The 24,217-nt window shown below is 40.6% G+C and overlaps 1 protein-coding gene, 1 long non-coding RNA gene and 1 pseudogene across 2 annotated transcripts in view; all 3 read left to right on the top strand.

Moving 5' to 3' along the window:
* LOC137026661 (fibroblast growth factor receptor 1-A-like) overlaps positions 1-24,217 on the top strand; it is a 34,533-nt gene that overhangs the window by 700 nt on the left and 9,616 nt on the right. The window contains exons 2-7 of the mRNA XM_067394070.1: positions 8,209-8,356; positions 12,922-13,173; positions 13,283-13,348; positions 18,703-18,875; positions 20,445-20,568; positions 22,791-22,981. Coding sequence (XP_067250171.1) covers positions 8,245-8,356; positions 12,922-13,173; positions 13,283-13,348; positions 18,703-18,875; positions 20,445-20,568; positions 22,791-22,981 — 918 coding nt within the window. The 5' untranslated portion in view covers positions 8,209-8,244. The remainder of the gene's footprint in view (positions 1-8,208; positions 8,357-12,921; positions 13,174-13,282; positions 13,349-18,702; positions 18,876-20,444; positions 20,569-22,790; positions 22,982-24,217) is intronic.
* LOC137027443 (5S ribosomal RNA) lies at positions 8,627-8,743 on the top strand (annotated as a pseudogene).
* Positions 14,332-16,253, top strand: LOC137026662 (uncharacterized). Its single transcript, XR_010895900.1, has 3 exons — positions 14,332-15,291; positions 15,382-15,530; positions 15,737-16,253. It is a non-coding gene; the product is annotated as an uncharacterized lncRNA (long non-coding RNA).

Here is a 24,217-nt window from a genome sequence, read left to right as displayed (position 1 = left end):
GATGCGCTACAAATGATCACAAATCCATCAGATTGATCAGCTGACAAACTTCCTCCTGTTTAAATAATTTGTAGCTATTCAGCAGTCTTCTTTGTTTTTATAGCTACTTGTACGGTGAAGTTCTTTAGATGGTGCCTTAACACACTCAGACTCAAGTGGCGCATTTCAGTTTGTTTTAGCATGAGTCAGTTTTCCCAGAAACAGCAACGGGAAAGAGTTCATCAGTCTCCTCCTGAATTGGCAGTCTAGCGACTCTTGGTGGGCCTGCAGAGCGAATGAATGGAACGAATGAGGGGGAGCGAAGGGGGAGCGAATGTACAACCACACCCTAATCCTACCCTAACCCTACCCACAACTCAACACTATCTCTCCACCCCACTGGACATGCAGAGAGGAGCTGGTCACTTGGCTTTTCTTATAAATAATTTGTTTATACAAAAGAAATTCTTTTTTCTTTTCTTTTTTTCTTTAGTTTCAAACATTTACAAAAACTAAACTAAACCTCCAGCATTGTGATTATAATTCCTACCAATAACCATACAGTAAAAGGTTCCTATTGTGTGTTTTTTCCCATGTTCAACTTACTTTAGTGTGTAATGTTACTGTTTGAGCATGAAAAATGTCTGCACAAAGTCACTCCAGCAGGAGTTATTCTTTATCAGTGTCACTGTTTCTGAACTCCCTGAAACGCCTCCACTGTAGTCTTGAGATTTCTTCCAGGAACAAATACGTCACAATATTCCTCAAATTGATGGTGAATTCCTTAAGGTGATGATACATGATGAACAACTGCCGAGCAATGTTGCTTGGGCACTTCACTTTCCCATTGAGAATCAGCAACAAACTTGTATCTAGATACTTTAGATAGGTCATGGGCAATTTTTTGAGAACCTCCAATCAGAATGCTAGCAGTGTGAATGGCTTGGAGACAAACAAGATGGCGGCCTCTCAGCAGCAGTGGAGCGAAGAAAAGGAGCATTAACTTATATCTTTTTATGCTGGTAAGCTGTCATGTCAACCTAAAACAGGGAATTTACCTATTTTAATATTTAAAATACCAAAACATGTCCAATTTGATGTACGTATGCTGTAATTTTGCCATCAAATGTGACGTGTTTTGTTTAACGCCTGCAGTGGCGTAGGACAGGGAGTATGGCACATGAAAGTAGCTTTTGACACAATTGACCCAGGTTCAAATCCGCCTTTTGCTAATCCCACCTTATCCCATCACAAATCAAATCGAAAAGGCATTTATATTTAATAAAAATGAAGAAAATATTTGAAAAGTTGAAATAAAGTGGGTTGGCTGGCAATAGATTTGCTCCTTGCTGATTGGTTGCTGCAAATTGTCCGTTGCCCTAATTAGTTGCCCTGTGTCTCATCAGGTTGCCCGTTGACGGCAACATTGCTCAGCAACATTGCTCAAAAAATTGCCCTATGTATGTATCATTAACTTTAGTCGTCCAATTTTTTTTTATTTTTTTTTTTTTAGTTGGCTAGTTGCAGAAAAAAAAACTTATGACGAAGTCACGCATGAGGACAGATCGTTAACGGCGGTGATGTGTCAGGCAGGAAATCCAAACGTTCGCCTTTCATCCATCAACCTCAAATATGGCTTATCATTTTAAAACTTGTATTAGCAACTGTACATGGCTGCCTGCTCTAACGTTAACATCAATATATGTGCGCTATAGGTGCAGATCCAAATATCTGTGCGGAGTGTGGAAGCTGAAGTAGAGCGCGTAATGCAAGACATGGAGGCGCGATCACTTGCATTGTGTCTTTGTAAAATAAAGAATTAAACAGGATGCGCTTTCTCGCTTTCTCTGCCATCTCGGTCTCCCTAAACTGGTTCCTGTCACAAAAATGAAACTCAGCGTATAGGCTACTTGCCTCACAGACATGAGAAATATATCTATATAAAGCTTGAAATGTGTACTGTTAAACAAACCATGATGTTGGGTCAGCATCATCAACACTAATAAATAAATAAAATGTCACCCTTGCTATTTTTTCCAGACACATAAATAATCATATATATATATATATATATTACACTCATTATGGTTTAATATTCTCCTCAGTATATATTTAAGTAATTAAATTAATATAACATTTACATTTACATTTATTCATTTGGCAGACGCTTTTATCCAAAGCGACTTACAAGTGAGGAAATACAACAAGCGAGTTGTCATGACGAGGCAAATAGACAAGAAGTGCTCATAATACAAGTTATAGGCAGTGCTCAGATTATCCTAAGCTACAATAGAGAGGGATTAGAGGAAGTGAAAGGATAGGAATAAGAAGTTAGTGACAGTGAATGAGAATGTTCTGGAAAGTGATTTCGTGCCTCTCTGTGATGGTACCACAAGCCTTAGCTCCTTTAATGAACGCAGGTTTCTGGTAGGAGTGTAGTCTCGTAAGAGTGAGTGGAAGTAGGAGGGTGCTGAGCCTGTGGTAGATCTGTAAGCAAGCGTCAACACCTTGAATTTGATGCGAGCAGCAAGTGGTAGCCAGTGAAGAGAGATAAAGAGAGGTGTGACGTGGGCTCTTTTGTGCTCGTTGAAGACGAGACGTGCTGCTGCGTTCTGAATCATTTGTAGAGGCTTGATTGTGCATGATGGCAGTCCAGCCAGAAGTGCATTGCAGCAATCAAGCCTAGAAATGACCAGAGCCTGGACCAGAAGTTGTGTTGCATGTTCTGTTAGAAAGGGCCTGATTTTCCTGATGTTGTATAGTGCAAATCTGCATGACCGAGCTGTCATTGCAATGTGGTCTTTGAAGGTCAGTTGATCATCAAGGATTACTTCAAGATTTCTGGCCGAATTTGATGGGGTAATTGAGGATGTGCCTAGCTGAATGCTGAAATCGTGATTTAGAGTCGGATTGGCAGGGAAGACGAGAAGCTCAGTCTTAGCCAGGTTGAGCTGTAGATGATGTTCTTTCATCCATGCCGAGATGTCCGCCAGACAGCTTGAGATTCGTGCAGCTACTGTGGGATCATCTGGTTGGAATGAAAGGAAGAGTTGCGTGTCATCAGCATAGCAATGGTAGGAGAAACCATGTGCCTGAATGATGGGACCAAGTGATGTAGTGTAAATTGAGAAGAGGAGGGGTCCAAGAACTGAACCCTGAGGAACACCCGTTGTCAGTTGATGAGCTTTGGATACCTCCCCTCTCCAGGCAACCCTGAAAGACCTTCCTGTGAGATAGGATTCAAACCAGAGAAGTGGAGTACCTGTGATGCCCAGTGATGAGAGGGTGGACAGGAGGATCTGATGATTCACCTTGTCAAAGGCAGCTGATAGATCGAGCAGAATGAGGACTGATGATTTGGAATCAGCCTTTGCAATCCGCAGGGATTCAGTGACCGACAGCAGTGCAGTCTCAGTCGAGTGGCCACTCTTGAAACCAGATTGATTGACATCCAATTGGTTGCTATGTGAGAGGAAAGATGACACCTGGTTGAAAACAACTCGTTCAATTGTTTTTCCTATGAATGGTAGGAGAGAAACAGGTCTGTAGCTGTCTACAAGAGACGTGTTTAATGTGGGTTTCTTAAGCAGTGGGGTTACCCGAGCCTGTTTGAATGTGTTAGGGAAAGTGCCAGTGTGGAGAGATGCGTTGATGATGTGTGTCAGTGCTGGTAAAAGTGTGGGAGCGATGGCTTGTAGAAGGTGTGTGGGGATGGGATCTAGAGGGCAGGTAGTAGGATGATTGGAGAGGAGAAGTTTGGATACTTCTGTCTCAGTGAGGGGGGGAGAATGAAGAGAGGAGGTGTGTGGCTGTGTGTGTGGTTGGTCTGAGTTCCTGTGTGTGTGGAGCGGAGAACTGACTGCTGATGGTAGATTTTTTGTCAGTGAAAAATGTAGCAAAATTATCAGCAGTAAGGGATGAGGTGGGTGGTGGTGGAGGGGGACAGAGGAGAGAGTTGAAAGTTTTGAAAAGTGTGCGTGTGTTTGAAGCGCTGTTGATTTTGGAAATAGGAGGATTTAGCAGCATGAATTTCAGCAGAAAAGGATGAGAGCAGAGACTGATAGCTACAAAGGTCAAATTGATCTTTTGATTTGTGCCACTTCCTCTCTGCAGCCCTGAGTTTGGTCCGATGTTCACGAAGAACATCAGATAACCAGGGATTAGAGGGAGTGGCACGTGCAGGCCTGGATGACAGAGGACAGATACTAGCTAGAGAAGAAGTTAATGTGGAACATAAAGTGTCTGTTGCTGTATTCACATCCAGAGATGAGAATTGTGAGGGTGAGGAAAGGGAGGATGATACAGTAGAGGAAAGATGAGAAGAAGAAAGAGAGCGCAGGTTTCGTCTGAAGGTAACTGGTAGCGGGGTTGGTGGTGAAAAAATGGGGAGTTGAAGATTAAAAGTAATGAAAAACTAACTGCGACTAATCGCTTAAATGAACGACAAATAGTCAACTAGAAAAATCTTTAGTCAGGGACAGCTCCACTTTCCTCGCTCCTACGTCCTCCAGCCTGTGACATGGAAACCGATCGTACTCGGCCATCTTGAAGGACATATTGTTACAGAGCCCCATGTTTGTCTTCCCCTGTGACCTAGTTTCCCCGTTCTGTTGATTAGTTCATTTGATCCACCTGTGTCTTGTTAATCATCCCATCACCTTGTTTAGCTCCCTTTTGTTAGTCATCTGTATTTATACCCTGTGTTCCCATTCACTCCTTGTCCGTTCTCGTTGTTGTCAGATGCTAGTTTGGTGTACTCTGCCTTTGTTTATATTAAAGTCTTATATGTTTGTGGAAATCTGTTATCTGCCTCATCTCTACACCACCAGCCGTAACAGAAGAACGGACCAATACAGTTTTTGCGGCAATTTTCTTTTTGTTTGTTTTTTCCCCTTTCTCCGTCACCATGGACCCTGCTGTTGCCCTTTTGTGCCTGGAGCAGAGGGACCGCTCCCTGGAATCACACACCCTGGATTTGTTGGAGTTGGCGTGCCTCACACACTATCCAGACCGCTCGCTCTGCGTGTTCTACATCTCCAGCCTTAGCGAGCGGTCCCGGGCACGCCTCCCAGGGAGCGGTCCTCAGAAGGACTTCGCCGCACTCGTGGAGTGGGTGCTGGTAAACAACAACTCTCCGTTTACCATCTGCCCCGCGGAGGATGACTTCGCCGCCAGCCCCACTCCACTGCCAGAAGCCAGTCAGTCAACATCGATGAACGTCACAACGGAGATGTTTCACGAGCCCACCGCAGACGAGGAGGCCAGCCCACCGCGATGGATGAGCCAGGACCGAGGAAAGGATCGGACCGTACCATCGCCCCGGAGCCAACCTCACAGTAAGGTTCTGACCAGGTGCGTGAGCCGGTAACATCATATGACGTCGTGGGAGTGCTTGTGGAGCTCGAGGGCTGGGAGAAAAGCTCCACCCACAACACCACCACGACGAAAACTATGACTGACACTGGCAAATATGCTGAGGAACTGAAAGACATTTTTACAGTTGATTTAATTGATTTTTTCGGAGAGGTGACTTCCCATTCCCCTGATTCTCCTGTTTTTAATGATTCTCCTGAGCCTCCAGAGGACCAATCTCCAGTGTTCTCCAGATCTCCGTCTCCTGAGTTCCCTGTCTGCCCACCCAGCCTCCCTCTCCCGCCTCCTCCGTCACCCAGTCTCACAGCCAGTTCCTCAGCCCCACCATCACCTCTGCCCTTCAGCTGCTCGACATCTCCCACATGCCAGGTGGAGATGTCGAGCATCTTCAGGTCCTCCACTACATCCACTCAAGAGGATCCCCTGCCTCCACTTCCAGCCTCCACGCCCCCTGCTCCACCTCGGCCCGTCGACACTTCGGCGTCACCCTGGCTCCTCCCTCCCTCGGCTCCACCGGACACCATCGGCCATACGGCTTCTCCGGGCTCCCTCGTCTTTCCGGCTCCGCCTTGGTCAGTCGTCCACCTGCCTGCACCTACGGCTCCGTCTGGCTCCTCCTTCCCTCCAGCTCCGCCTACATCCTCGGTCCCACCGGCTCAGCCTCTGCCCTCTGGATGTCCGCCTCCTCCTCGGACGCTCGTCGCCATGGCTCCTCCTCGGTCTCCAGGACCATCGGCTGCGCGTGGGCTCGTCGGCTCTTCAGTTACACCTGGGTCTCCAGCTGCATCTCCGTTGGTCATCCCCAGGGTGTCGTCTGCCCCCAAGCCGACTCCACCATGGCTCCTCCCACCTGCGACTCTACCCTGGGGCCTCGTCCTGGCTGGCTTCTGGGGTAACATCTGGCTCCTCCTGCTCCTGGCTTCCCCCTGGCTCCTCCCACCCTCCACTCCCCCTTGGACTGTCTTTGTTGTTTTCTATGGACTCTTTTCTTTTTTGTTTGTACTCCGCCCTCCTCCAGAACCCCCTCCCTCCCTCCTCTGGACTCTTACGGCGCGAGGACGCGCCTATTCGGGAGGGGGCGATCTGTTACAGAGCCCCATGTTTGTCTTCCCCTGTGACCTAGTTTCCCCGTTCTGTTGATTAGTTCATTTGATCCACCTGTGTCTTGTTAATCATCCCATCACCTTGTTTAGCTCCCTTTTGTTAGTCATCTGTATTTATACCCTGTGTTCCCATTCACTCCTTGTCCGTTCTCGTTGTTGTCAGATGCTAGTTTGGTGTACTCTGCCTTTGTTTATATTAAAGTCTTATATGTTTGTGGAAATCTGTTATCTGCCTCATCTCTACACCACCAGCCGTAACACATATCAATTCTCTAATTGCACCACGAGGAGGCGAGGAACGAAGAGTGGGAAGCTTCCTGAGAAGTCATGAGGGAGGATACTCAGGTTTATCCTTCCATCGCATCCTAAGGGGGTGGAGATGAGATGCGAGGAAAGGAAACGAGTAAAACTGCAACAACTAATCGATAAATTGACCTTTAGTCAATAATTCTGACTAAAATACACATTTTTAATATTTTTTGTTATAAATTAAGTGTAAGTTTAAAATTCTACATGTAACAAAAGTAATCATATTTATCAGAGTAGTAACAGTAAAGGCACTATTATTGGAATAGCCCATTAAAGGTGATAGAGAGGATTTTTTCATCGACTGAGAATCCAAAGACTGTTACTGAGTTTTTGAAATGAGCGCATGCGTAAGAACAACCCCCCTCCTTCACAGCTCATTTCAAAGGAACGCCTCCCAAAACTTGTGCACGAGTATTGGAACACGAGTGTTTACCACCGGCATTCTCTGTGTCGTGTTAGTGGATTCATTATGTCGGACTCACCGCAGGTAACTCATAATCTGCAGTTGTTATTCCTGTCTCCTGACAAAAACATTGCATGCGGCGCCTGTGGAGTGTGGAAAGTTACTGGAGCGCGCAGCTGCGCTTGTCTCTCACAAGGAACGTCACGGCAGTGATTGACAAGCCAGAGGGCCAATCGGCTGATGTTTTTAAGGCCCAACCTCGTGCACAGATGATGTATATTAATATTATTCCTTTCAGTGCACCTAATAAATTATCTTTTATCCGTTGGTGAAGACAGTTTCAAGTAATATTGCAAAAATGTATAAAACAAAACATCCTCTTTAGCACCTTTAATGTAATATCATTTCTATGTTCAGACGAGTGAATGTGTTCCTCATAATTGTTTTAATTTCTGCTTTAAAAATAATAAGCAGTTGGTTGTTGTTGTTTTTGGTTTAGAATGTACCAAGAATGTAATGTTTGTATTTTAACCCTGTACATTATGCTGTATAGTATTTGCTTATAATGTACAGCATAAACTACATAGATGCTTTGACTATATTTGTTTTCATAGGCTTTATATTACAAATTGTTTCGAGGACAGCATCGGGCAGGATGTGGAATAACATTGTTTAAAATAATGGATTAAAAAAAAATTTATGTGTAATAATTTTTAGATTTAAAAAAAAGAAACAAATTAATCTTTTATCAAAATAATCTTTAGTTGCAGCCCTAGAAACAAGGAAGCACAATTAAGAAATGAGAAGCACTCACTGTGTTGAAACTCGCAGTTATGGTAAGGGGTTTGACCTTTCCCAAACGTTTCCGGTTGACCAATCACAACACACTGGTCCAGCCAACCAATCAGAGCACAATGCACTCTTCGGAAGGAGGGGCTTCATAGAGACAGGAACTAAACAGAGCACTACAGACAGTCTGGGAAGAGAGGAGCTGCAACAATGACAAATATGTGAAAAGTAATGTGTTTTTTGAACATGCAGGCATGTTGAAGCTGTCTTTATGAAGAGCTGAGCTGGATGCAGAGAAAATCCTTGATGATGATGATGATGATGACCATATTGCTGCTGATCTCATTACTCCTAACTCAGGCTCTTCAGTCCCAGGTCATATCAGCCACCCAAGATGAGGGTAAGTTTCTTTCAACAAAAACAGATGTGATTGTTTTCACCTGTCTAACAAAGACAATAAGACAAAGATAACTAACAAAGGAAGACTCTTACACTGGGCTATATTTAGACTTTTGAAGAAATTTGAATTTCAAGCTTGAATTTTAACATCCCTAATTATAACTACATTTTTACATCCTGTTCTTAGTGGTAGCCCTGGTCAAGCCCACACTGTTCACTAGCGGCAAGTAGCCAGAAACTACTTTGTGAGTCACCCCTCCTCTCTTGATATGCCAGCAGCCATATCACCCTGTAGCCCAAGACCGGTTGCCCACTGAAGCTTAGCAGGGCTGAGCCTGGTTAGTACCTGGATGGGAGACCTCCTGGGAAAACCAGGTAGCTGCTGGAAGAGGTGTTGGTAAGGCCAGCAGGGGGTGCTCACCCTGTGGTCTGTGTGGGTCCTAATGCCCCAGTATAGTGATGTGGACACTGTACTGTAACAAGCACTGTCCTTCGGATGAGACGTTAAACCGAGGTCCTGACTCTCTGTGGTCATTAAAAATCCCATGGCACTTCTCGTAAAGAGTAGGGGTGTAACCCCGGTGTCCTGGCCAAATTCCCTCCATAGGCCCTTACCAATCACGGCCTCCTAATAATCCCCATCCATTGAATTGGCTCTTTCGCTCTCTCTCCTCTCCACCTTCAGCTGGTGTGTGGTGAGCGCACTGGCGCCGTTGTACTGTGGCTGCCGTCGCATCATCCAAGTGGATGCTGCACACTGGTGGTAGATGAGGAGAGACCCCTGATATGATTGTAAAGCGCTTTGGGTGTACAGTAGTACATATGAAAGCGCTATATAAATGCCTCATTCATTCATTCATTCATTCATTCATTCATTCATTCATTCATTCTTAGTCAGACTGAACTGACTCAGAATCAGGACATTTTCACCTAATAAACCACAGCTGTCTTGTGGAATCTGCCAGACTTTTGTTCATTGAAATTTTGATGTCTTTTGATGGCACAGAGTGAAACCATCAGCCAACTCCCAAATAAAACACACACATGAAAACCTTTTCAAGAAATTTCAAAAGTATTTTCTAGCAGGGTTCCTATGCAGTTTGGAAAAGTATGGACTTTGATTTGAGTAATTTCCAGGTCTGGATAAGCATAAATATTTGTGTTTTTATATATGTGTTCAGTTTTCTAAAATATAAAATGAAGAATTTTAGTAAATTTTTAAGTAAATGTATCGTACAAGCAGAGTGTTTTCATGACAAAAGTTTAGTGATTGTTTAGTGATTGTCAAACACAACTGAATGAATTCAAGGCATACAATTTCATTACGTGAAACTCTTTACTATAAGCGAGTCTCATTTGAACAAATGTGCGTGTGCAACTCAAACCAGCAACAGATAAAGAAGCAAATGAGCAGGAGCAACTCAATCAAACTGTACTTTACTGTTTGGTGATCATGCAACATCAAACCACATTTACACTATGTGTCAGAGGTAAATATACGCAGGTTTTAAAGTGTTTAATGTTTTTTTCTCAGCATTTAAGTGCGTTTTTCCTGTGTTCTGTTACCTATGAGTTATATTAAACTATATTTGATCCTTCATCTTCTTCGTGTCCGTTCCTTCTACAAACCATGACAGAAGGCAAGACCTAGAAAAGATGTGCGACATGTTTTTGAAACCTTTATTTTGCTTGTTGAAGTTCGTGTTTATTTTTCTTTTCCCGACTGCCATGAATCTACCAGTGGTACCACTGTTATGCGTTGAACAGAAGGACAGTTCACTGAAAGGAACATATTGAGTAATTTCTCAGAATCGCCAATGAAACATCATTCCCGGATGATGCCTCTGTACCTTTCTTCTTGTCAGCCTGAACAATGCTACCAGAGCACAGCTGTTCAGGGAAGAACCTCAAGTGAGCCTCATTGACTTAGTCGAGTGGGTGCTGGTAAATCTTGCAAATCGCCACTCACCGTCGGCCCCATCGATGATGACACCAGCCCTACTGAGTATCCAGTGCCCAGCCAAAACCACTCCAACCGTGATGATCGGCAGCATGAGCCCATCGCAGGCCGCGAGAGGGACTTCGGTGTGACATTCGAGCCAGCGCCAATGAGAGCGACCGAGCAGAACATCACCACGGAGTCTGAGGAGCGCGGGTCTGATCATCTGTCGCCGAGGGAGAGCTAGTGGAGAGCTCTCAGCACTGAGAGTGAGTTTTTGGCAAGCATAAGAAAACTGTTTTGATTTTGCTACCATCTGAATCTATCCTTTACATATCTAATTCTCTGATCACGCCCAACCTCCCTCTCCCACCACCTGTCCAGAATGTTTTAGAAACTTCTTTATTTTTTGTGGGATTTTGTAACACTTTCCAAGATCATTTCCAGTCCACAGCCACACCTGCCATCCAGCCATTGCTGCCTCCCATCAGCCCTTCAGTTTCTCCTCAGCCTCCTCTCAGTGGCATGGATCCACCTTGGGACTGCAGGGAGCCACCTTCTCCTGGGTGTGAGGAGCCCATGGCTCCACCTCGAGCATCAGAATGCTCCACCCCCCCCTTGACCCATCGCCCTGGTTCCTTCCACCCTCGACATCAGCAGTGACCATCGGGCATTCGGCCTTGCTTGGCTCCCTCTGGACATTGGCTCTGCCTGGGTCAGACATCACAACACCTCTGCTGCGGACTGCTCTCCGGCCCTCCATCCCTTTTGCTGCGGCTAGCTCCGCCCTCCCTTAGGGTCCACCTCCGCCCTCGGTCGCAGTCGCCCATGTCATCAGTGTCCCTTCATGCCATATTGGACGCAGTTCCAGCTGTGGCCAGGAACAGTCACCATCTTCATTTGTTCAAGGCTATCCCCTGGATCACTCCTCGACCTACTCCACCCTGGACTATTCTGTTGAGCCCTCTCCCGGGTCCCTGTATCCATCCATCTGCCGGCGCCTTTCCAGTAGTGATCGACCGATATTGATTTCTTATAACCGATACCGATACCGATTATTTGCATGTTTATGTACCTGATAACCGATATGCAGAACCGATATTTATTTACTGTTATACTTCTGTTTTTGACAATTATTACAACACAAATGAGCTGAACAAACCATTTTATGTATAACAATCACTCCCTTTTTTGGTCTGAGTCCAAAAAATTAAAGTGCAATTAACTAAATAATGGTTATGTAGTAAATCAAATGATTATATAATCTAGGGTGTTTAAACGAGATAATCTTGTCAAAAAATTCATGCAGTGGCCGTGCTTGAGGCTTCCTGATCATCAACCCATTCAGGTGCTGAACAATATGAACAAACTTTTTTTTCCGAGACTATATAAAGTTAAACAGCACTTGTCAGTTGGCATTTTATGATCTAAATTTAATCTAACGTTAAATCATGAAATGCCAACTGACAAAGTGCTGTTTGACTATAACTTAATCAACCGCGATCGCGCATAAAGATAATAAATAATTAATTTCCACAAAGCGGTAGGCTATATTTACATGTGTATTAGCGAAAAAATTGTTATGTAGTAAATGATAATATAATCTAGGGTGTTTAAACGAGATAATCTTGTCAAAAGTTTCATTCAGTGGCCGTGTCCTGATCATCCATCAGTTGCTAAGCAATATGAACGAACTTGTTCTTCTAGACTAATGGTGACCAAATACAACAGATAGAGAATTAAATTCAGCGCTTTTATTTTCAACATGCACTCATTCATGTCTGTTTTATTTAATTCATGTAAAGTTACGTCTTTATTGGGGCAGGACATGACGAATTACACTACGTGACTCAATGAGTTCGTCTCAATTGTTTAGAAACATGCTGCATAAATTAACTGTATCAGGAATTTATGTCTCAGATCTCATTTGAGCATGTCTGATATGTTAAATAAAGTTGATTAATTAAAGCAAACCAAGTAGAACATATACTTTACCTGTGCACTGAGTTGTTGTTGACTGATCTCCTCAGACGCCCAGGCTGCAATGGCGGAAATCTCAAAACGGCCACAAGATGGCGCCGTAAAATCGGCGAATCCGATATTACAAAACCGATACCCGATTATGGAAAAATGCTTAAATATCGGGAAAAAAAATCGGTAAACAGATATATCGGTCGATCACTACTTTCCAGGAGGGGGCGTATTGTCACACTCACACCTTTTTGTACATTGTTTTCAGTTTGTTGTCGTAGTTATTAATTGATTAGTAATTTAGTTCAGCTGTGTTCACCCGTTATCACTAGTATTTAAGTTCTCTTGGGTTCTGTTCAGTTTGCCTTGCCTTGTTCTGTTACCTGCAAGTTATATTAAACTATTTCTGAAAATATTTCCATCTTCGTGTCCATTCCTGCTACAAACCGTGACAGTAAGAACTATTTATGTTAAAATATGGTTTGGAAATTTGAGTCTGGAAAAGTATGGAATTTTGAAAATGTGCAAGAAACTTAATCCAAATCTTTGGATAGGAATTATATACGATGATTTTTATGAATTCAAATGTTTCTGGAATTCAAATTATATTATAACTTAACCTAAAAAAATTTTTTTCATCCTGCTTTTAGTGGTAGCCCTGGTTGAGCCCACGCCGTTCACTCTGTATCCAGGAGATAAACTAGAGCTGAGCTGTAAAGGTAAAGAGGAGACACAGGAAGTGACCTGGACTAAGGACCATGTTCCACTGGTTGACGGAGAGCACACCCGTCTGCGCAACGATCAGATGGAGATTGAATCAGTAGAGCCGGCCGACTCTGGTCTGTATGCTTGCTTTGCTCAGGGACCCAACAGCAACCATACAGATTACTTCAATGTCAACGTCACTGGTGAGAAACGGATTGAACACAAAAGGCTGATCATTTAACATTTGTATTGTTCACAAAAACAACAAAATCTTAATTTTCTGTTCTTGGTCAGATGGATTGATTTCCTCAGAAGATGATGATGAAGATGAGTCTTCCTCAGAGGAGGCCAAGCTCTCAAGTGACCAGAAGCTGCTTCGTGAGTCACCGCTGCACTCTTAGTCAGACTCTCAAAGATATGCAAAGATTGACCTGATTAACACGAAAATAGCAAATTTCACCATAAAATCATGTATGTGAGATGTTTCGTGTTTCACAATCACTATATGACATTCAGCGCTTGTGTATCCAGTGTGAAACAAGCTTTAGGATTGTCCTTCAAAGCAGGAATTTTAACAGGAAATAGTGCAAATTTTTGTTTTATAAACCACAGCCGTCTTGTTGAATGTGCCAAGCTTTCTTTCATTAGATTGAAAGTCTTCATGGCTGCGTCCAAAACCGCCTACTATATATACTAGTAGGTGAAAAGCAGTAGGCGAGCGAATATGTCCGAAACCTAGTATTCATAAAAGAGTAGGCGAGAATAACCTGGGTGACGTACTAATCCTCATTTGATTCGGACATGCATCTACTTTAAGTGCGTCCATATATGCTTACTTACCTACTATATAGTAGGAGAAAACAGTACGTGAAAGGAGTAGTCTGTCTGAAACCTCAATATTCATAAAAGAGTAGGTGAGAATTTACCGGATGGCCTACTGCATCCCACCCAGCTTCTGAAACACTCATCATTGGATACTTTTCTAACCCAGAAGATGTTTTCAAATGTGAGTATTGAAAACCAAAATCACGGTTCCTTGTGTAATAATCACTTACTGTAAACTGTCAAAGGAGGGTCTAATGCTATTTCATGTATTCTGACTTGCTTACACTGTTAAAGATTCTCATGCTAAACATGACCAACGTTTCAAAACACGAGTTGGGCGTATGACGGAGTATTTCTGTGCCAAATATACAACTTCCTGTTGTGGACATGTTTTGCCAATTTTTTTCTAGTATGGCCTTTATCATGTAATAAAAGGGTGGAATTCCTTGTATAGGCACTTCTCCCTGATAAGCGTGCACACCCAGAGCAAGAGCAAGAGCACGCCCATCAATGCGCTTCGTTCAGGATACGGAAGCTGAGAGATTTTTCAACAATGGCTGTGTCCCAATTCAGGGGCTGCATCCTTTGAAGGCTGCATACATCATTAGGCACATTTAAGAAAAATAACCATTAGATTGCAACGTAAGAAAGAAATTACAGTATTTTACACCTCACAATGATTATCAGTCAATTTTATTACGGTTACTTTTCTTAAATATGACATCCTTGATGATGTATTCAGCCTTCAAATGTGACCTCCAGAGGACGCAGCCTCCGAAATGAGACGCAGCTCCTGTCACCAAAGGAGTGTGTTTTTGGTTGTGAGGGAAAGATGACCTTTTTAGGCTTCCCAAAGAACCCAGCGTTAAAGTTTGTTTTTCCGTGGCAGCAACTGTGTGTAATACCCCTCCTTTAAATTGTTGAAGGTGTAAAGATGCTAGGCAGTATACTATAGTTGTGATTTTGAATATGTTTTATTATGTATAGCTAACAGGGGAGCTCCAGTAAGTACACATATGGCACTAAAGTGGATTAACATAAAGTCTAAACCAAATACATCATAAAGATGCTCACTAAATGTTTATTTAACATCTGACAGGAAAGTATTCAATATGTATTGCAGAAGATGAGCACATCACAACATGAAATAGACATCTGAGTGATTTATGTGTGCTATTATGTAGAATTCACGGTTGTCAGCACTGCCTACATTACATGTACAGCCTACATTTACATTATGAAAGTAATGTAAATAAACAAATGTACAAGTAACTAGACATAAGTTATCTATTTTATTTGTCCATTGGTACTTTTGATAAATTAAGGACATTTGTGTTGGATAAAAAGTGAGTTAACACATCAGCAATTTAAATGTAGATTTGAGTACACAAATCTCAGAGGTAACTTGAATCTTGTCTGGATGTTACAGGGACAGATGAATGTATTTATCCGGTGGAGAGAGGCTGATGAAGGAATGATGCCATCAAAGGCTTTGAGTGAGTATACTACAGAAATGAATACAAAATCTATCAAAAAGAGTTATTACAGCACTTCTCTTTTTCTTGACATCTGTACATTTGCTGCAGAGCTTTTGTGGAGCAGGACCTGCAAGGCAAGGTGACGGCGACATTTGTGGGGGAAAAAGGGAAAAAGAAACCAGCAGGACAAACTTGACCAAAATCAATGTTCAGAAAAAACAAACAAAAAAATCCCACAGGGATGGAACAGCGTGAAGGTGAGTAAATAATGACTGAATTTATATGTTTGGGTGAACTAACCCTTTATGCTCCCAAATAGAAGCTGTATGAAATGTGCCTTTAAAAAGTAAACCTTAAGAAATAAACAGCTTTATGTGCCCGAGACACTAACAAAAAAGGATTTACAAAATCACATGTACATTTATGCTTTTATCCAAGGAGACTTACAGTGCACTTATTACAGGGACAATCACCGTGGAGTAACCAGGAGTAAAGTGTCTGGCTCAGGGACACACTGGTGGAGACGCTGCGGAGAACGACCAGCAACCTTCTGCTTACCAGTTCAGTGGTTTAGCCACAGAACAAAAAGTAATAAAGCTTCAACAAAATTTAGCATGTAAAAATATTAAATGAAATATGTAAAGAAATGGAATGCTGTCATGATGAATTGTAAAATGTTTAGCCTGTTTAATTGTTTTGCTCATGGAGAGCACATGAATGTTTGGAGCAGACACAGCGGCAGCCAGATTGTCCTGCACATCTTCTCCCACTCTTGCTTCAAGGTTTTGGGGTTCAGGGGGCCGACGACATGGTCTTCCTCATCCTCTGGATCAACAATGTCTCCATTAAGAAGAGCAGCAGTGAGGGACATGATGGATGGCAAAGACAGGCAAAGGTGTTCACGTTGGTCAGCTGCTTCATCTAAATAAAGCTGCAGAACTGGCACAGCTGTGTTAAGATGGCAGTAGGATGTGGGGATCACCGCCTGTAAATACATGATTATTAGAACATTAACTGTGAATAAAGCTTTGTTTCATGTGTTGTTGACTTGTATATGCATTTCTTTATTGTGATGGTTACTTTTACTTATTTATTCAAATGTTATATCAAAATATAATTATTTTAATTCATGTGTTAATTCATTGCTTGACTGTAAATTGAGATGGATTCACATTGATTGCATTTGTCTAGTGTGTGTTCATGCACAGCTATGTCATATGACAAAAATGTAATTTTGCTTGTTTTACTAAAACATATAAATTTTAGTTAAAAAAAAAAGTAATGTAATTAAGTATTGGTCAGCATTTATCATTATTATTGTGTGTAAGTGTTGAGGTGGGCTCAATGCAATTCATTCTGGGGTTATTTTTAGTAGTAATACTTAAATTTTTTGAGTACAAAATCAACAGTGTTCTCCAATGACGAGATCGTCGATCAGCTGGCCGACGTCTCCTTTGTGCAGACATTGCAAACACGCAGGAAAACCGCACTAGGTATGGTTGTTGAGTTACTGGTTCTCTGGTACTGAACTTGAAATTACATACATGATCAGAGTAAATACCATGGTTGTATCTTCAACAGTGAACAATCATAATGACAAAAAAACAAACAAACATAAATATGGGTTTGTGTACATCGTATATGAGATTATATACACAGAAAAAAGCATGATGATGAGGTTAAATATCTTTGAATACATCATCATAATGCATAAAAAAGTTTTTTATTTTATTATTTTATTGCATTTATTTTTTTATTTTGTTATTTTTAAGCCTGAGGGATGAAACCAGAGTTAAATTCAACATGAAAAAGGTAAAAACATAAAGGAAATTTATGCCACTTTTGATTGTGGATGAACATTTTTTGCATATAAAATAAAGAAATTAACAACATATTCAAGAGATCACGATTTTGGGTTTTTGTAATACTACAATCACAAAATTAATGGGCAGCTGTTTATTCAACAAGACAACAAAGTGATCAAGTTTAATCAATATCAAGATATTTACAGATCTTTCACTCTTTTAAAGGGATAGGTCACCCAAAAATGAAAATGTGATGTTTATCTGCTTGATGTACTGTAGGTGACTTTGTTTCTTCAGTAGAACACAAATGATGATTTTTAACTCCAACTGCTGCCGTCTGTCAGTCGTATTATGCGTGTCAATGGAAACTTCATCTATAAGAGTAAAAAAAACATGCACAGACAAATCCAAATTAAACCCTGTGGTTCGTGACGACACATTGATGTCCTAAGACACGAAACGATCGGTTTGTGCGAGAAACCGAACAGTATTTATATAATTTTTTTACCTCTAAAACACCACTATGTCCAACTGCCTTGAGCGCGCACACGGAATCCGGTGTGTGAGGTGTGTACTCGCTCTGGCGGAGAGTTTAAAGTATTAGTTAAATTTCAAATTAAATTTTCCTGATAATTTACTCACCCCCATGTCATCCAAGATGTTCATGTCTTTCTTCCATCAGTCGAAAAGAAATGAGGGTTTTTGATGAAAACATTCCAGGATTTTTCTCCTTATAGTGGACTTCAATGGAGCCCAAATGGTTGAAGGTCAAAATTACAGTTTCAGTGCAGCTTCAAAGGGCTTTAAACGATACCAGACGAGGAATAAGGGTCTTATCTAGTGAAACGATCGGTCATTTTCTACAAAAATACAAGACTCGCATACGCAGCCTCGTACCTCCATATACACACCTCGCACACCGGATGCCATGTGGCATGCTCAAAGCAGTTGGTCATAGTGGTGTATAAGAGGTAAAAAATGATATAAATACTGTTCGGTTTCTCGCACAAACCGATCGTTTCGTGTCTTAGGACATCAATGTGTCGTCACGAGCCGCAGGGTTTAATTTGGATTTGTCTGTGCATGTTTATTGACTCTTATAAATTGTGTTACCATTGACACGCATTATATGACTGACAGACGGCAACAGTTGGAGTTAAAAATCATCATTTGTGTTCTACTGAAGAAACAAAGTCACCTACATCTTGCGCTTGTGATAACGTTGTAGGTCACATGAGAATGTCAACATGGTGGATGATGTCCGGATTGCATTCATACTCAACGAGATCTGTCTATATAGTACCTACTCTTTTAGCGCTCGTTAAGTAAGTACATATTGAAATTAAGTACCTACTCAATAAGTTGCCGGTTTCGGATGCAGCCTCCGTCTTTTGATGGATTAGTCTTTGAGTTGAAGGGCACTATCAAGACGAAACCATCAACCAACCCAAATCTTGCACTCTGATCTGCGGTCACCTTAGTACAGTCACTCTCCTGGAACATACTCTTATTGTAGCTTTTTTTTTTTTTAAGACATTCAGTCATTCTTCTGATATTGTTCAAATTGTAGTTTAATTTAGTTTTCTCCATCATATTTTTTTTTTACCTTCTATCTGTTCCTCAGCAATGGCGCCTGTCTGGGCTCAACCTGATAAGATGGAGAAGAAGTTCCATAGTGCTTTCATCAGCAAAACTGTCAAGTTCCGTTGCCAGGCCAACGGTAACCCTACACCAACACTCAAGTGGCTCAAGAATGGCAAAAAGTTTAAGAGAGACCAGCGAAGAGGAGGATTCAAGGTGAGGGCAACTGAAGAAGAGACCACAGTCAACTAAAGCATGCTTCATTTACAGACACCTGCTATTTTCATGACATGCTGCTTTCCTTGTTTTTCAAAAACATTTATACATATTGCTTAAAGAAATACATATCCAAAGAAATTAAAACTGTGTCATTATTAACTAGCCCTCATGCAATTCCAACCTGTTGCAATATTGAGATTTTGTTCTGTGAAAAAAGCACCATGAACACTCATCTTGATTGGCAAATGATGACACAACAGTGATTTGTGGGCAAGCTATAGGTTTGTCCAATGAGAGGCAAAACGGGGAGTCACCTACATCCTAATTCACTGTAGAGATCTATGTTGTTTATCAGACATGTCTTTTAATAGATTGAAGTTTGATGTTTGCTGGCAGTTTGTAGAGCTTTTGGCTTGAGAAAAGCTCTATATTAGTGGATATGGAGTGGCCTGTTTTCAACTCTCCACCATAGAACATGCTGCTGAACATAAAAGATGATCAGCCTTCTAATGCATTTACTGTAGCAGTTTTCTGTCGTAGATTTTGTCTTAAAATATATAACTGAAGAGTTCTGAATCAGATTCGCCCCTTCTATCTAAATCATTTGTATATTATGAGGTAAATGATGTCATTAGAAGCTCTTATCAGATGTGTATATCTCTGTTTCTGACAGAGCTGGGTAGATTACTTACAAATTGTAATCGATTACGGATTCCAAATTACATGACAAAAATTGTAGTTAGTAACGTAATTCATTACATTACATATTTTAGGTAATGTAATCTGACTACTTTTTGATTACTTTTGACTAAACTCATTTATCACATTGATTTTAATAGGAAAATCTTGTACCATATTGATATAAAAGTACAAAGAAAAAGAAAATATATTCCTTTCTTTATGAACAACATGAAGTGTATTAAATATTACTACTACTATTATATTAAGTCAGAGTTTCCCAGACTGGGGTTCCTGAAAAGAACTGCAGGGGGTTGGTGAGTTTAATGAAAACCTATTACGTAATTAAATCATAAAAATTTAACATTTAAAATAAATTATTATAAAATACAAAGCAATCAAAATAAAACACTTAAATATAAAATATATATTTTATATTTATTTGTTTACCTGCATATCATGTGACCATTAACTGACATCAGAGAACCGTGAATTTAATTTTATTATTATTATTTTAATTTTATTATTGGCCTAACTTATTAATTTAAAAAGAGGTTCAGCTGACAAAAAAGATGGGGAATCCTTGCATTGCATGTTAGTATGAAATTGCGTGAATTTGCAATTTTAATGTGTTTGAAAGACAAAAGCCTCACAAAGACACTAATACATGGTTAAATGACTGACTGAGTGATAATTCAAATAATGATTAATGTGTTCGTCAGGAGCTGATTAATTATGCAGTGTTGCAATGTTGAGAAAACACTTGTTAAAAGTGAAATGATTTCTGTAAATCCAGTGATGAAATTACAAGTACTTAATTTTTTGGAATCTGATTATGTAATCCAGATTACATGTAATCATTTCTACCCAGCTCTGGTTACTGCACAGGTTCGAGTGCACATGTGGACCATCATAATGGAGTCGGTGGTACCGTCAGACAAAGGAAACTACACCTGCCTGGTGGAAAACAAATACAGCAGCATCAATCACACCTTCCAGCTGGACTTAATCGGTCAGTAATTTTTCTTTTCTTCTCTTTTCTCTGCAGATTAAAAGTTAGATGTAAATGTAATCTTCAAGGACAGGCACATGTACTTTGTTGATGCTGCGTGTTAAATGATCCATTGCAAATATAAAGTGTTTCCGTGACACAGTGGATTTAGACGTGTTAGAGTTAGAGACATGGTTATTGGCTCAAGATGAGAAAGTAATTCAATCACTGATTGACTGACTTAATGGACTTAACTGATGCCTTTATTGGCAATGATGCCTATATATATTGCACTGATTTATTTGCTAAATAATGAAGGCATCAATCAAGTCGACATCAGCCAATCAGTGAACCCATGTAGACAGAGGCCACTGTGATATCATTTGCACCATGCGATTGCGAGGTGTTTTTTTTTTTTTTTTTTTTGGTAAAAAAAAAAATCAATGCATTGGGCAAGGTCATTTTACCTTTTAAATGCAATTTTTGAGTGAGAGAGATTTTTTTTTCTTTTCTTTTTTAAAGGTGCCCTAGAATCAGAATTTGAATTTTCCTCGGCATAGTTGAATAACGAGTTCAGTACATGGAAAAGACATACATTGAGTTTCAAACCCCATAGTTTCCTCCTTCTTATGTAAATCTCATTTGTTTAAAAGACTTACGGAAAACACTCGGATCTCAACATAACACCGACTGTTACGTAACAGTCGGGATCATTAATATGTATGACCCCAATATTTGCATAATGCCAGCCCATTCGACGCATTAGACAAGGAAAGGCAGTATTAACGTCTGGATCTGTGCACAGACAAGGTAAGCAAGCAAGAACAACAGCGAAAAATGGCAGATGGAGCAATAATAACTGACATGATCCATGATATCATGATATTTTTAGTCATATTTGTAAATTGTCTTTCTAAATGTTTCATTAGCATTCATAAACACAACTTTATTCTTTATAAATCTCTCCAACAGTGTGTAATGTTAGCTTTAGCCCATTAGCCACAGAGCATAGCCTCAAACTAACACAGAATCAAACGTAACCATCCAAATAAATACTTTACTCACATAATTCGAAGCATGCATGCAGCATGCATGACGAACATCTTGTAAAGATCCATTTGAGGGTTATATTAGCTGTGTGAACTGTGTTTATGCGATGTATATATAGTTGAGAGCTTGTGTGGCAGAGGAAGCGCATCTCTTAAATGGGCCATGCTGAAAAAATCAGTGCATAGTTAATGATGCCCCAAAATAGGCAGTTAAAAAAATTAATTAAAAAAAATCTATGGGGTTTTTTGAGCTGAAACTTCACAGACACATTCAGGGGACACCTAGGACTTATATTACATCTTGTAAAAAAACAATCTAGGGCACCTTTAAATGATTTTGGAGTTTTGCTGAAATGTAATTGGAAGCATGTATTTCCAATAAGCCTAGGCTGCAACATTCCCATGCAGCCACAGAGTTAAGAAATATTTAGTTTAGTTTTGTCGCACAACAGAAAATTGACAATTATTTAATGCTATGGTTTATCTATTCATTATTAGCAATACCCAAAATGCATAAAGGCTAAATCAGGGATCGGCAATCTATGGCATGTATGCCAACATTTGCACACAGAGGAATAATCCCTGACACATAACAATAGCTAAAGAGGTAAATGTATTTAATTTAAAGTCATGTGCCAAAAGGTTGCCGACCCCTGAGCTAAACTGTAGTCAACATTCACAATTAAAATGATCAATACTCTTTTACTTCCACCATTATTCATTAACATGTTTCCTAATGTTAATCAAAAGGTTTTTTTGTTGTGTTCATGTGCTTTTGTTGTGTAATTATGATCAATCCAGCAACAATTCACTCCTGTCCTACACTCACACACAAATACAAAGTACTCTCGAGTTTCCCAGTCATACTTTCTGGACTGTTTGATGTGCAGAGCTCAACTTACTCCACTGCTCACAGTGAGAACCAGTGGCAGATTGTCTGTATTTGCTCTCTTTTGGTCAGAAGGCCTGAGAGATGGGCTGGGGCTTCAAAAAATATTCCCACTCATTTTCACAATCTCTGAGATTAGTGTTTAATGGACATCTATCCCATTTTCCACAATGCTGATCCCAGCTTTGATTTCTTTAAGAGGGAAAAATACCTGATCTGAGAAAAAATTTATAAAAAATGTTTCTGTTATTTGTGCTCATTTTAACAACACTGTGTATAATGCATAATGTGTGTGTGTGATACAGATTGTGTCTGGCACAGACCGATCCTTCAGGCCGGGTTGCCTGCTAATCAAACAGTAGTAGTGGGTAGTGACGTTGACTTTGAGTGTAAAGTCTCCAGAAATCATCAGCCACACATCCAGTGGCTGAAACACATCGAGGTGAACGGCAGCAGAGTCGGCCCTGACGGACTGCCATATGTTCGGATCTTGAAGGTAAAACCTCTTTACTAGTCTGAGATTGATCCAATTGTGTCTGTCAATTACAATGAAAATTTTCATATGTGATGTGATCTACGTAAAACCCATCATGTAAAACCCCTTAGAGGGGATTTAAAATAAGTCTCTGATGTCCCCAGAGTGTGTATGTGAAGTTTTAGCTCAAAATACCCCACAGAGAATTTTTTTATAGCATGTTAAAATTACCACTTTTGGGGGTTGAGCAAAAACACGCCGTTTGAGTTTGGGCCTTTAAATGCAAATGAGCTGCTGTTCTCAGCCTAAGAGGGCGGAGCTTCAAGAGCTGATTCTCTGGTGTCAGGAGTCAGTCAGGACGCACTATAATGTCAGAAACTGTGAATATATGCTACATGGAGAAAAAAAAAAAACAGGTATAATTTAGTTTTATTATGGTTATAACTTATCTTCTTGTTTTTATCCACTATATTAGTAGAAGCCTGTTGTACCAGACCCCGATGGCCAAAACTTTACCAAAGAGTTTTATGATGTTTATTGTACTTTACACAAAATATGAAGCGTCTGTTTTCACTCTAGAAAATCTCTGTAAGAGCTTAATAAAACACAGTTCAAGTGTGCATTAAAATATTATCCATAAACTTTCTCTCCCCCCTTGCATTATAATCAACATACATAGTGAAGTACACAGAAAAACTCGTTACAATTAACAGTAAACAAATATATAAAGACCTTATGCCTTCTCGGGAGGTTCTTAATAACCTGGTAAGTTTTATATCCGTAAATCAACTCCGATGAACTGTAATAAAGTGCTCTCAACTTCATTACTGCCGTATCCAGTATCACTCTGGAGAATGTAAGCTGGATCACGAACAGTTACTGATCTATCCTTGAGTAACAACTTTTTAGCAAAACCTGTGTTTTGTATCCGATTGTTAAGTCTTGACGTAAGGATCGCTGTCTCTGGGTCCAAGCCTCGGCTCATTTCACTTGAGAATGCCATCTTGACGGCCATTTATGAGCACTATTTATTCATATTAAACATTTAACATTTTAAATAGTTAAACATTTTAAATACTTACAGTCTACATCAGTGGTTCTCAAACCTGTCCTGGGGCGCCCCACCACTGCACATTTTGCATGTCTCCCTAATCTAACATACCCAATTCAGCTCTTGTAGTCTCTACTAATTAGCTGATGACTTGAATTAGGTGTGTTAGATGAGGGTGGCATGCAAAATGTGCAGTGGTGGAGGGT

This window comes from Chanodichthys erythropterus, chromosome 9 (assembly GCF_024489055.1).
Source record: "Chanodichthys erythropterus isolate Z2021 chromosome 9, ASM2448905v1, whole genome shotgun sequence".
In the NCBI taxonomy this organism is placed as follows: Eukaryota; Metazoa; Chordata; class Actinopteri; order Cypriniformes; family Xenocyprididae; genus Chanodichthys; species Chanodichthys erythropterus.
This window is presented reverse-complemented; position numbering and strand designations above follow the sequence as displayed.